The following is a 14342-nucleotide window of genomic DNA, read 5'->3' as shown; positions in this document are numbered from 1 at the left end:
CACATCTTAATCCAGACGGCCATTACAACCTTGTTTTTTTTGCCTGCTCTACCGTTTTTCTCCTCTACCGCCAAAGTTTGCCATTCTCTCCATTTCTTCCTATTTGTCTTGAAGCTATCTTTCCTCCAGACTCTTTTTTCTTTCAATTTCCATTTAGTTCTCATCATCCACTACATTTTTCCTATGATGCATTTTGTTGTTGTTCATCTTTGCTGCTCTTCTTTTTAAGACATAATCGAACCGATATCAGTTTCCTGCCAGCTCCTTTACTCAATATATTTACGCTGCAGATTTAAGTGAACAGTTTAGATTTTGTGCCTATTTATGCAACCCAAAATGCAGCAAAAACTTGTACTAATAACACTAACAACAATATTAATAATAAATTCATATCTGAGATTTGCCCACATTTGAAAGACGTCCGATTTGTGTTGATTCTTTACACTGCCATAACGCACGTTATGCCCTGGAACTGTGACAACAAAAATTTCTTTACGCTTGAGAGGGTAGAATGAGCATATTTGATCAACTTTTTCTTACCACACTCAGGTTGACTGGAGTGAAGGGCTTTGGCACAGGAAGATCGTATAGAGAGTTCAGCATGTCATTCAAGTCATTGTCCTGTGTAGGAAAAAAAAAAGAATACATGGATATCATTTAGTCGTTAGGTTTGCTGTCGCTGGTAATATAACAGGATGAAGACACGATTGTAAATGTCTTATTATGATGATCATTGTTATGTTCAGGGGGGCTGAGGACTCTTGTGCTATCACGGGTTGATGACGAGCGAGCTGCAAAGACAAAACCGACTCTGTATTTTCCGCTATTTTTGTGTTTAGTGTATTAGTGCAGTTTCCCCAATATTTTTTAAAAGAGGCTGACTTTCTGGCTGCAGACGGCCATTATCCAGCAATGTTGATTTTACAGGCGAGCGAGTGCTGTCAATAATTAAGCGAGTCCCCCCCACCCCCAACTCCAAAGACAAGGGCTTTAAGAAACCTTGAGAGAGCTCACTTGACCACAGAACAGGCTCAGAAATGATTCGAGCAGCATTTATGAGCTCCACGACAAGACTGCTATTTACGCTGCTGGGCCTCTTGCTGGAGATCAAAAGGGGACAACACTTTGCCACTTGCAGTTCAACCCACTACTGTGAACACTGGGATTGTTCTTTGTTTGATATGTTTTTCTGTCTCAGTGAACTTTGCTTACATTTTTGGCTGTGAGCCACTGCTTCTTTGGGGATACGTGTAAATGTATGTACTGTACGTGACTACGCGAGCGAGCGAGCGAGGACGGGGCGGCAATATACAGCGAGTGCGGAGGTGGGGTGGGGGCACGGGAAGAGGGGGGTTGGGTGTCGGGGTGTGTGGAATCGAACAGCCTCCTGTCATGAGAAGCTCAATGCTCACACGCATGGTCAACAACACGGCCCGAGGAAACAGTTCATTTAGCCCTCGCCTTAAACCCTCATCGCTCTTCTGTCTTCCCTTGTCTGTCAACATCTCCCTCTCGCCTGGAATGGGCAGCGGGGGGAAATAGAAATCAAATCATGCACACGAACAGATAAGGCATCCAGGATTTCCAGTATCTTCTCTGTTCCCTGCACAAAAGTGCCCTCCGTGGCTTGCCTCACTCCCTATTTATTACATTATGCGGGTGAGTCAGTTTCAATCAGACGGTTTATTTTAAATGCTTATGTAAGGCGCGTGCGTTCCTGATTGTTCTCTCTTAGCAAGACTCTCTCTGAGGGTTTGCCCGAGAAGCACCAACTACATGACAAGCGAAAGCGGTCCCACAGCGTGATATGTCTCTCCCTCCTTCCTCCTTTCACCTCAGCCCTCTCTGCGCTACATGTTGCGCATCTCCCCAGTTTGTTGCATATTTTACATTTCCCCTCCCTTTGCTGCGATATCGCAGCGAATAGTCAGGGGAAAAGACTTTTGCAAGTGGTAAGCATTTGTGTGCGCACGTGTGTTAAAGATTTGTTTTGCAGTAAATCACCAGGAAGAACTTCAATTTTTACAACAGGGTTTCGGTCTGTGAAATGTCAACATAACAGCAGCGCAGCTGAGCTCGAGATGGCAAGCAACACGCCAGTGTGCAGAAGTACTGTGTCGTTTTGATTTTTTTTTTTTTCATTCAAGAGGGCTGTGCTTTCATTACCACCTCTTTGTTTTCCTTGTTTGCACTTGTCAATCACTACGTCGACATCATCCGATAACGGCGAGTGGCTAAATGTGCAAACGAGATGATTACCTGTTGTCTTGTTAGGTAGTCTGCAAGCGTGTTTAACAGCTTGTAGTAGATCTCAAACCATGGAAGATAACTGCAAATACGAAAAAGAAAGGTACATTTTAAAAAAGCAATTTCCGCAGGAATTTGGAAGTTGAAAGGAGAAATTTACAAAAAATGTGTCCCCAAACTTTAACATTTTTTTTTCAGTAAGGTAAGGAAATAAAAATTAGGGTCGGTTATTCTGAAGAAATAAAAAATAATAACTCAGCTAAAAGTAATATTAGATAGTATTAATGACCTTTGATATAAACCAAATTTAAACAGAATTATGAACACACAATAGTGCAGGTAGGAAAACAAAAAAACAACACCATCATCTCCTCATTATGACATTCTTTATACCCATGGGCCTCAACATTCTATGAATTCCTGTCATATCGGCTCTTTCATCCAAAACAAGGAGGCAGTTGAAGGACAAGCTGAATACACAACAGATTGTAATATAAAGAAGAAACAGCAAGCAACCCAAAATGTCATGCGAAGCGGGACGCTATAGTTTACAAGCATGCTGCTCGCAGACGCACAGGCGTAACAAAAATGCAGCCCAAGACGCTTCCTGCCCCCTCGTCTCCTCCAACACGCTCCCTTTTTGCCCTCTTTCCTTTCATGCCCTTCACTTATTACAAAGATGGTACCTTATGCAATTAATAGACAAAAATGAATTCATTAACGAGCATAATACAGCTTTTTGGGTGTTAACGCTTATCACTAAGCGCAGCAAGCATAAGCCAAAAGCATCTGCAGCATGGCTCTCTTTACGAGGCTGACATATTCTTGGCCAAGTTGTTTTCTTGGTGGAAGAAGGCCAACGCTTTCTTTTGGCTGTGAGGGTTGCGCTGATTTAATGTTATGCAAGCAAATTGTAAAAACATGCCGTTCCGTCAAGATATTGAATTTATATTCACTTTTGCTTTTTAACACGGATTTTAGAACACAGCATGAATAATGATCCCAGATAAGGACATCTTAGAATTAAATAAACACAAATTTCCATTCATGCCTTATTAATGTGCCTTGATGCATGAGGTTTTAAAATTAATTTGACAATACAGCAATTGGTGAATTAGGCCAATCAATCAAACGTGCACACTGCAGTGCTTAAGTCCCCTTTAAGTTCATAGATATATGTGAAAATAATTTATACAAGCAAATAATTCATTTGAATCTTTGTGGGTTTTGAGTGTGTGAGTCCTAGTCCTGCTCCGGCAGTTGGCTGGAGACTGAAGAGTTTCCAGGCCATGGGTCACTGGCTGCTCTGTAGACTGGAATTAACAGACAACAAGAAAACAATAAAGTGAACCGAATGCAAATTTTCATATCGCCAAATCCGCGAGGGGCCAATGACAGGCCGGGTTCCCGGGGAAGTGCAGCCAAGCGCACCAATCAGAGGGGCTGAGTGACCATTAGTCTGAAACAATCAGCCTCTTAACATGCCTATATTTTGACATCTGCATGAAGACTTACTGCAATCGGGTCACACTTGCAAGGGGAGACCGAATCAAACACGCTTTAGTTAATTCACATGCTGACTGCATGTCAGCCTATTTCTGCCATGTCAAAAAACATACAGCACAAATGCTTGCAGATGAGGTCAGTTTACGTTTAAGCCATACAGAAGAAAAAAAAAACTTCAGCCTGATGAGACTAAGAACAAAGCATTTTGCATTTTCTGAGAAATCCAGGCTCGCGGACATTAATCCTTCATTTTTCACTGCTGAATGGAGTTTAAAAAAAATAAAAAATACTCTGGCTGCCTGAGCAGCCGTCAAGCCTCACAGAACTCATTATGCTGCACCACACATCCTTTGTTTTAGAAGGAAACATGATTGCTGGTGAAAGAAGCCAGCCACAAATAATCAATACTCCTGTTCTTACAGCTAAAAAAAAAAAAAAAAAGATTTTGATTTGTTCAAAATGATGTTAAATTAATATAAACTCTTAATGCAGTAGTTTGTCCTGTTTATCGTCCAGCTCGGTTCTCTTGTAACTGTTAAATTTACGTTAGGAGTGCTCAGTGATATACTCCTACTCGTCACAGTTCATTGCTCAGAAGTGTTTGTGCAAGGCAAATCCTCTGATAAAATGAGAGACATCCATCACTAAAATGCCCCCTCCGTGTCCCTCCATTCCAGGCTGAAAAAAAGTTGAGAGCAGGCAGCCACTTTAAAAACACAATTAAGCTATTGGGCACTTACAAATACCAGTATGTCAAAAATAAAAACTTTGCATTCTAATTCTATGGAGAATATATTTCTTCCGCATACGCCACCCCCTGATTAATCCTACGTAATCTTTTTAATAGCTTTGGATCACCTGTGGGGTGCTGACTTTTACTGCTGTTCTTTCAGCTGAGTCTTAAATCTCCCTAAGTACCAAATATTATAACTTATCCTACACTTTGGAGACAGCTCAGTGGAAGATTTCATTTCACCTTCACATTTGCAGGTCGAGGGTTACGCGCAGGGGAGGAAGCGGTACTCGCCCCCCTCCCAGGAACCCGTTAAAACATCCACTAACCAGCGCAGTGCCGTCGCTTGAGTGTATCCTACAGGCTGCGCCGTCAAATAAAATGCAGGAAATACTCTTCACACCCCAGCCCCCCATCAATGAACACCCCTTATCTACGACAGAAATTCTTGCAGTTAGGCGCGTCAGGCAATGACAGCGCGTGACGGAATAACATAAAAATAACGAACAATTATTGTTTTGTTTTTCACCTTCCTGAAAGGCTGCTCTGGCCTTTTTTTTTTTATGCCAAAGCTTTCTCAGGCTTAAAGTCCCGTCCACAGAAAACTGTCCCCCTCATTAAGGCATTTCCATGTGTGAGCAGAGGTGACAATTTTATTGTCTCAGCACTTCAACAATCAAAGCAGCAAAAAGACTCGTCAACACTTTCATCTCAAATCTACGGGAGATTATACATTTAAGTAAGTATTCAATTGGGGCCTCAGACTCTGCGTTAGGTTTTAAGAAGTCTTAAAATTCTTAGATTAGACACTGATGGTTAAAATATCAGCATAACTAATTTGGCGAAATCAAACTATTTAAAGACAAATCAAAGATAAAAGACTTGGTGCTCGGCATTTGACAGGAAATTCAGACCCCCATTTTGCTTTAAACGTTCTTTCACATATTTTTTCAGTTTAAAAATAACTGCACAAATAAAAATAAAATGACGATTACATACACACTATTTTGGTAAAAACGAAGCAAGCCATGAAGTTCTCAGAATGCATAATGAATTTTATACATCATATGTCAAATGAATTAGCATGTCTAACTCAGCGAGAGGGACAGGGGAGCCTCTGCTAATTGGCAGCAAAGCTTCATGCATAATTATGGACCGAGAGCGTCGTCGCTGTCGCGCAGTGGCAGTAGCCGAATAACGAGGAGCGAGAGAGGGAGGGAGAGAGAGAGAAAAAGAGAGACAAAAGACATGTAGGGTGTGTGTGTGTGTTGGGAGGTGGGGGCGATTTGGCTGGACATTGTTCTTCAGAGCAGCGACAAACCCACGACTGTCCACCAAACACACACACGCACGCACACCCCCACACACACACACTAACACACGCATGCAAACGCACACATGCAAACGCAAGCACACATGCGCGCGCGCACACAGGCTTTGTGCCATTTAACTGTTTATCTGCTTCATGTTGGAGTTAAAAATGGGCTCATTTTGCATGTTTTCCAGTTTATTCTAAAGTGCACATGCATCTCCACTGAGATTTCCACAAAAGTGCTTTTTCTTTGTAATGGTGGAGTAATTACATCTGCAAAAAAAAAAGAAAACACTGTGTCAACATGCAATTATGCGGGAATTAAATGATAATAACCTTTGTTGGAGCGTAATTATGCAAAGAAACTGCAGTTTTACTGGGTTTGATGTTCTCCTTTAAGGCTTCTGTGATGGGATAAATCCACCTTTACAATATCAAAAACTGCTCAACTTTTGGATAATTATGGGTAAATCACAAACACATTTGTGTGGGCAGGTAAGAATTTAGACTGCTTAATCTGGCAAAGTTCAACTCAGTGTGAAGACTGAGGATGAGAAAGAAACTGTCTCAAAAATACATGCTTACTTCTAAGATTTTTTATAAATTTTTTTTGCAACTTGTGAGGATTTAATAGCGAGAAAAAAAAAACAGGACAACGATGGACCATGGCTTACCAGACTGAAGATGAGGTTTCTTTTTGTATAGTAAAAAGAAACTTGGATATGAATGTCTGCTTTTCAGCTTTATACTAAAGGTATGTTCAACAAGGAATCAAACATACATATGTGCATTAATGATGAATCAAATTATAATCCTGCGCATAAGATTTATGGGGAAACAGTGAAGAGCATGTGAGACAGGTTAGTGAAAGAACAACTTCTTGTGGTCACAACATTAGGTACACCGGTACAATGTTAATGACATTGAATGCAGGAGTTGATTTAAAAAGTCAGCCAAACAAAGATAAAAATGCTACATTTCACTTGACACTGTTAAGGAGAGATATTTACGCAAATCTAGATTTGTCATTGTAGTGGTATCATGTGCGCGTCATACTACAGGTGCTTCTAATATTTGGTTTTCCTTTAGCTAGAGGTCTCAAAATTAATTGATTAATAAACAATTAATTGAGAATTATTTAATTAATTAATCAACAGCTATTTTGACAACTGATTAATCATTTAGGGCGATTAGATTTTAAAATTGTCCAAATCCTTTGACTTAAAAAAAAAGGACATTTGCAAACATCTTTGGAGAATAATGATCAACATATTTTCCTATTTTCTGACATATTACCAAAACAGTAACTGAATAATAATTTCTAGGAAAAAAAAATGTCACTTGAATCTATTACATAAAGAATCGTTATTTGAAATTATTGTAAGAATAACCTGTAATTGACATGTAGGTGACCCTGAAGCCCTTCGTATTAATCAGAAGCCAGAAAGCAGCTGCCAGTTTCAAAAAGGTTAGTGAGTCAACATCACTCCTTCTCATGTGATATTGCTACATTGTTGCACATTTGGTTCAGTTTAAAAATTAAATAATACCAAGTCAGCAACAGAAATTGGTTTAATAAATGGTAGTCTGAAAAATTATTTTGAAATACATTTTAACACTAAAAAACTTTGTATCAGATTATTTTAAATCGTTGATAGAAATAATCAATAGGATAATCAATTCCGGAGTAAGTGTGCGCGTGTGTGCGTGTGCATGCGGGGGTGTGGGTGTGTGTGTGTGTGTGTGTGTGTGAGAATGTCCGCATGTGTGTTACCTGAGAAGACAAATGCAGACTCTGCAACCTTGAGTAAGACGACAGAACCCGAACCTCTGCTTGCCGTTGATATCCGTCAGCACGAAGGTGAAGTTCTGTCCAACATGACTCTGGGACACTCTAAAAGATGACATGGGCAACAGCCGCACATACAAGAGGAATTACCTTAAATGGTTACACTACATCTGTAGAATTTTGCAAACAATAAAACTAAAGTCATCATTTTCTCCAAATCTAACGTCACGAAACATATCTTCAGTTTGGCATCTTGAGAAACTCTATAAAGCATGAGAGAAGACAAAACAAGCTCCACAAGAAGCAAGTACCACTAGATGGCAGCAGCTCAGCTTCAGTGGAAAATAAAGATTCCACACTGTAACACGCAATCTCTTTCTCTCTCTTTGTAATGGGAATGTTCCCAAGCCAAAAATTAAAACCCCACTGGCTTGAGGAGAGATGTTGGCCTGAGTGGTTTCATGTGTCAGAAAAAATAACCCGCCTTTAAATGGTCAACATATTATAACACCAATTGCGTGTTTTCAAGAAAATGTCAACTAAGCTTTTTTTTAATACAAGCTACATATACATACACATTGTGACACTGAGAGAAATGATCACCTGTCAAAATAAAAAGTTTTTTTTGCTTAATTTTAATTTTTTTCATATATAATCCGAGAATAAAAATTTTAAACACAGCTAGAGTCTGTATGAAGCACACACTACTGCAAACTAAACAAATAGTATAAATAGTATCAGTAAAATTAAAATTACTTACATAACGGCTAATAAAATCAAAAATGTGCTCATACAAGCACTGGAGCAACAATTCTGCAACTAATTAATATTAATACTATTAATACTAATTAAACTATTGGTTTAGTTTGAAGTGGTGTGTGCATCAAACAGAAAGCTGGCTAATATTTTGATTTTAAAACTGCAAATGGCAACTACAAAAATGAACCTATTGCTCAGCTAATAATAACAAGTTAGAATGTTATTATCTTTGTGAAGTCCAACTTTTAATACAATTGGATAAAATACATCTATTACTGGACCTCAGTAGTTTGTGTAAGGGATCATAAGATAAATTATGTTTTGTGTGCATTTGTGTGAGTAAAGCAGGTTGAAACTGAGATGTGATGGTGGGGGGAAAGGAAGCGGGGCGTGAGAGAGAGAGGAATCATACCTTTCCATGTCAAAGGGAAAGCAGAACTTTGGTATCGTCTGAAGCACCTCCTGAGAGAGCGAAACCGACACACAGTTTAGAGAAACACATATCAAACAGGAAAATACAAATAATCGCCATGTATTTTATGATAAAACTCTCTTGGGTACTATCAAGTGGCTGAGCAAAATGAGGATTAACGTTAATCACTTCTGATAACAATCTGACAAGTACTAAACAGTGTCTCTTCAATGCACATTAATCCAAATGAATGGGCTGTATCAACGACTTCACGTGGCTGAACAAAGTGGTAATGGTCCCTTTTCTCCACAGACAGGCAGGGATCCTCAGTCCACAGCTTGAATAATTAGCAGTTAATAAGTTCATCGATTATGGGGTGCCAAAGGAGGATGAAAGGATGAAGGGAGAGGAAGAGAGAGAGAGAGAGGGAACACTGTGCTGAAGCTACGGTGGTGGCAGATTGTAGCGACAATGGGCTAAGCAGCTCAGAGGGGTTAAGAGGTAAGGGGGGGGGGGGGGGGAGTACAAGCCTTCGGGGCTTTACCTCCCAACACCTCCCTTGTGGGCTGGAGGGGGAGAAAGGGAGGGTTGCTATGCTCTTCAAGGAAGGTGGGAGGGGATGCAAAGGCTGTGGGGGGTGGGGGGCACCGTTTCTAGCGGCGGCATATGGATTTAGACAGGGAGCAGGAACAGAGCAGAGCACCATATGGGTGAGCCACACCACAACAGCCACGCGGTAGCCCGGCACCGGGTCCACATGCTTGTGTGTCTGACTGCCCCTCGCTCTTGACTCTCCTGGCTCAAAAAAAAGGTGCAGGGTGGTGGGGGGGGGATCCTTCCTACAGTCTGCGTCAGCGCTCGTCTACTTCTCTTTCAGCTGCCGCCAAGCCCCGCACACTAATCCTGGTGGCCGTCTATGCTCTGGCCTCACTCGTCTCGCTTTATCTTGCCACGTCTGCCAAGCTTGGCCACTAAGTCCAAGGCCGAGCCCCTTTTTTTGTTACTGACGGGAGACGTCCGCGCTGAGAGTTGGTCTGCTCCTCTGCCATCTCTCACTCCGTCCGTCTCCCTGAGCCAGCCCACATCAACCGATTTGACTTGATGATGACAAGTTGGGTGTCTGCTGCTTCTGTTGCATACTGTTGCTAAGACCTCACCATGGGGTGCAGCCACTGATCCTCCAACCAAGACCCCACGCAACTCCTCCACCCCCCTTTAACAAACCATAAAGCTGCCACTGCAGCACAACACAAGCATTGTCACAGACAAACAAGCAAAAGCAACAATGAGCTATGACAGAAGGGGGGTGAGAGTGCGTGTGCATTTGAGTGTATGATGTATGTGAATTCCTGCCTGCTTCAAGGTCTTTGCGTTCATGAATGGGGGAAGGGGGCGGGGGGGTTAAGCATGTACATTTGTATCAGTGTACGTGATCTGGTGTGTGGGTGGCTGAGTTTGACTCGCCTATATAGTTTGTGTGCATGTGCCCAAAAATGAAGCACGGGGGGAGGAGAGGTGAGGTGAGGTCGGTGGGAAGTAGCTGTTTTTCAGAATTTGTGATAAAATTGAGAAGTCAACAAAGACAGAGAGCTGGGTGGCACAGGAGGTCTGTATGTGTGTGTTTGAGTGTATGTGTGTGAGTCTTGGCGTGTGCGGCTGTAAAACTGTCACGCACATCAGAGCTGCCATCGCTGTGTGCGTTTGCTACTATTATTAACCACTATGTACAAGCACCAATATGTTCCAGAGAGCCCTCCTTGGCGCACTGCATATGGTACACAAACCCAAACACACACACTGGGACTCGCTTTGCCTGCAAATAAAAACATTTGACTTGCCAGATTTGAGAGTTGTCACAGCCCCGCCCACATCAGGTATCTGTGCTTGAGTGACAGTCGAGGGACTGCCGAGACTCTGATCTCATATAGGACCATCGGGAACGTGTGCGTTTGTACGTGTGAATAATGTGACATAGAAACAGCAGATGTGTGCTATATATATATATCTAAGGGCTACACAACATATAAGATTGCCATCCTCAGGTACATTGGCATCATATATTGTGAAGACATTTGCAGTCTATCGCTATTAAACAAACTGGCATCTTAGATCTTAGAATGAAGCCTTCTTTTCTATCTGGCAATACTTCCTGATCTATTCAAGGATTCAATGTATTTCTATTTTCATTTATTATCTGAACAAGGAATGAACATTTTCAAAAATTAGTCAATCATCAGGATGACTAAAATCCTTCATGTTCCCCGTGAGTGGTTGTTTTGTTTTTGAGTGTAAGCGTTTTGGAGGGAATACCGAAGCAACCATGCGAGTTAGTGAGGACGGTAAAAGTGCGGTGCGACAATCACGGAAGGCTGTCACTACACTAATGAATCTTTTCCGAACCATTATATCATATTGGTAATTCCATCAATGCCTTGAGTAAAAGTCATCAAGTAATTAAGTTACTTTACACTCACACTCCATCACTGCAGAACAATCTGTTGGAAAGTGACGGTGCGTGAAAGCTATAAGATACGCTAAGGTAGGTTAGATTGAAACGCTTCAATTTACACCAAGACAAGTTTAACCAGGCACGGCGATTGAGTGGAAGAAGCTTTAAGCAGCCAGCCGAGTAGTGATGGGCCGAACCGTAACAAGGCTTTAACTTGTCCACGAACATGAAAAGATTATGTGAACTAAAACTTCATTACGTTTTATGTGCCTTCACTAATCTAAACATGGCTTTCTGATTGCTATTTTATTTGCAGAATATGAGTTAAGCAGCAAAATCTGCCTGTTTTTAGCCATTCCAGGCGGTGGCCATTTTGTCACTTCTGTGAAAAGAAAATTACATCACAGTTATCACAGGTAATCACCAATCACAGCGCAGTCGTTTGTGAAGCTGAGCAATGATTGATTGTTAGCTGAGCCCTGAGGAACTCTGATGTCATTTTCAGTCGACAGTAAGTGACCAAATGGCTGCCCCGTGATATTGCTAAAAAAAACAGGTGGCTTTGGCAAAAAACACAACATTAATCAAGAATGCCATGTTTAAACTAATGGACATGCATAGAACACATTCTTGCAAGACCTTTTTTTGGGTTGACTTCCCCTTTAACGTCTGATAACTTTAGGATGTTGTATCACAAGTGTAAAAAAACTCACTGTCTATGCTCATTTGTTTGGAAAGCAATTGTAGCTGCCACGCTGATGTCGCCACCCATTTTATTTTACTAACCTGGCAACCTGCCATCCATAACGTACGTTGGGCACATCAATGTCAGATGTGCCTTTCCTACATCGCACCGACATTCTCGGGAACTATACGGCTTCTGCCGCTCCTTTTTTGCATCATCTCTATCATCCCACCTGACCCCAGTGTGATGCCGATACAATAAATGCACAAAGGAAGGTGTTCCTCAACCGTTTTGTGCAGCACCCTAAGCTCCCCACCACTAACAGCACTCACATATAGTACCTCCCTGTTTGCCATTTTCCCAAGATAATAGAAAAGGAGCCAGATAATATATTTGTAGATTTGCAGGGAGGGTGGCGGGGGCAGCACGGGAGGAATGCGCAGCTAGGTTGGCAGACGTGTGCTGTTTATCGTGAGTGGAGACAGGGGTATCACTCAGTGAGACAGAATGCTCTGGGTTCCCCCAGTGGACCATCCTGCTACCACTGCATCGCAACGCTGCAACAACAGCCCTGTGCAGCTTTGCATCAGACCCCAGCAGAATATAACAGAAAACAATGGGGAGGCGCGACAACATTTCAGCAAATGGAGGCAACCTTATTTCTCTTTAAAAAAAAAAAAAATAAATAAAAAATCACACTCAACCCAATATTATTTCTGGAGTGACTGTGGTTGGTTAAATTAATTGGTATACAGAAAATATTCTGGGGGATTTGATGGATAACACAATTTAAGTTTGGCTGTTTGCAACACACAACGACCCCTGCTTTTGGCCACTCCAAAAAAAAAAAAAATGGAAAAAAAACAGGATTAAAAAGGGGAATACAAAAGTGAGCAAATTTAAAGTTATTATAAATACAAGGCTCAAAATAAGTGCTTTTGCATTGCGGCTTGTGAGTCAAAATTTTTACTTTTGCGGCTCAGCAAAACACACTAAATAGAAAAACGGGGGGAAAAAAATCAGAGGCTTAAGAGATTCACTATAATTATTAATAAAGTTGTTTTCACCCCCACTAGTGTTTTATATACATTTCACATTAATGCTTCAAAGAATAAATCACTCACGAAATTAATTACTTAGCAGTGACATTTCAACAAAGCACATTGCGCACACGCCCCAACACACATTTTAAATAAAGGCGAGACCCCAAACAATTAAATGCTACTGGCCATTTCCTTGTGAAGACAGAGGAACAAAATAAAAACAAATTAAAAATATCACTGACCATAGCTGTGCTTCAACCAGCCATGACCATTTGGTTCCCAACAAATACAGGAGGACACAGTGCAGTGTCAAAGTGTTTGCTGTGTCCAATTTTCTGAACCACTTATCCTCAATATTAGCAATCAGCGTAATCATAGCTCAGCTGAGATGCCCCACTTTTGTTTACAATGCCTCCGCCGCCCGCCAGACCCAAAAACAATTCATGGGGATCCCGCTAGGAAGCTCTCTCGTATAATAAATATTGTTATTAGACTCAAGTTGACTTAGGCCGGTTGTGCATGTACAACCTCATTTTTTTTTTTCGGTTGCCGCATTCGGAAATTTGTGCCCAAATTGGGTGCAGTCAAAAGTCCTTGTTCGAACAAAAATCACGGGGAAGACTAAAGCTGCGTTAACAAATGTCTCACTTTTGCATTTGAAATTGCGTACCACCACATCATGCCAGCAGAGGCCCGCGCTCTTAAAGTGACAGTGAACAGACCGAATATTAGAGTATTTGAGGCGGCTTTCAATAGCGAATCAATACAAGTGAGTCATTTTTTTCTCCAATATCGTTCCGATACTTATCATGTATCCCGAACAAGTTATATATTTTTTTGTTCTTTCACTAATTGAAACCCTAAGATGGTCCTATGTAACCTGGTGCAATGTGCTCCTTCGCGCCGGTCGGGTCGTCTGACATCAGGGCAAGCTCAGCGCTACTTACGCCGCACCAGCTAGCTAATAACAATCTTCAGTTGGCTATCTGAAGTGCTGTTCTCAAAAAGGGTTGACAAGGAAAGATAGAGAAGGCATTCTAATTGCGAAGCGAAATAAAAACTGACATAATTGTTTTTAACAGTGATTGGGTAATCAGAGGACTGGTTGAAAACGCATTCAAGAGGAGTGTATCCAATTTTGAACAGCAAAATAGCAGGCAAAGTCGCTGGAGAGAAAATTACACATAAAAATAAAAATAATAATAATAATAATAATCATCATCATCATCATAACCCGACACTGGACCAAAATGAATTACGCTATGTTACCGCGTGCATCAGCCGTGAGGGGTGGCCTAGAATATTAAAAGCACAAGATATTAATATAGTATAAAATATTTATGATAGAACCAATGATTTTTGTTTGTTTTCACAATAAAGCCCTGAGTTTTGATCTTGATGTTTGAG

The 14342-nt window shown here is 41.2% G+C and overlaps 1 protein-coding gene across 3 annotated transcripts in view; it reads right to left on the bottom strand.

Moving 5' to 3' along the window:
* The window catches only part of dennd1b (DENN/MADD domain containing 1B), a 112009-nt gene that overhangs the window by 60204 nt on the left and 37463 nt on the right, over window positions 1-14342 (bottom strand). For all 3 annotated transcript variants that reach the window (XM_088313661.1, XM_088313664.1, XM_088313663.1), the window contains exons 4-7: window positions 8759-8808; window positions 7573-7692; window positions 2260-2329; window positions 541-621 (exon numbers count right to left, since the gene is read on the bottom strand). In XM_088313661.1, the coding sequence (XP_088169787.1) occupies window positions 541-621; window positions 2260-2329; window positions 7573-7692; window positions 8759-8808 (321 nt within the window). The remainder of the gene's footprint in view (window positions 1-540; window positions 622-2259; window positions 2330-7572; window positions 7693-8758; window positions 8809-14342) is intronic.

This window comes from Idiotropiscis lumnitzeri, chromosome 13, assembly GCF_059441095.1.
Source record: "Idiotropiscis lumnitzeri isolate Australia: NSW breed Sydney's pygmy pipehorse chromosome 13, RoL_Ilum_1.0, whole genome shotgun sequence".
NCBI lineage: Eukaryota > Metazoa > Chordata > Actinopteri > Syngnathiformes > Syngnathidae > Idiotropiscis > Idiotropiscis lumnitzeri.
Note: the sequence above shows the minus strand (reverse complement) of the source record. Positions and strands in the feature narration are given on the sequence as shown.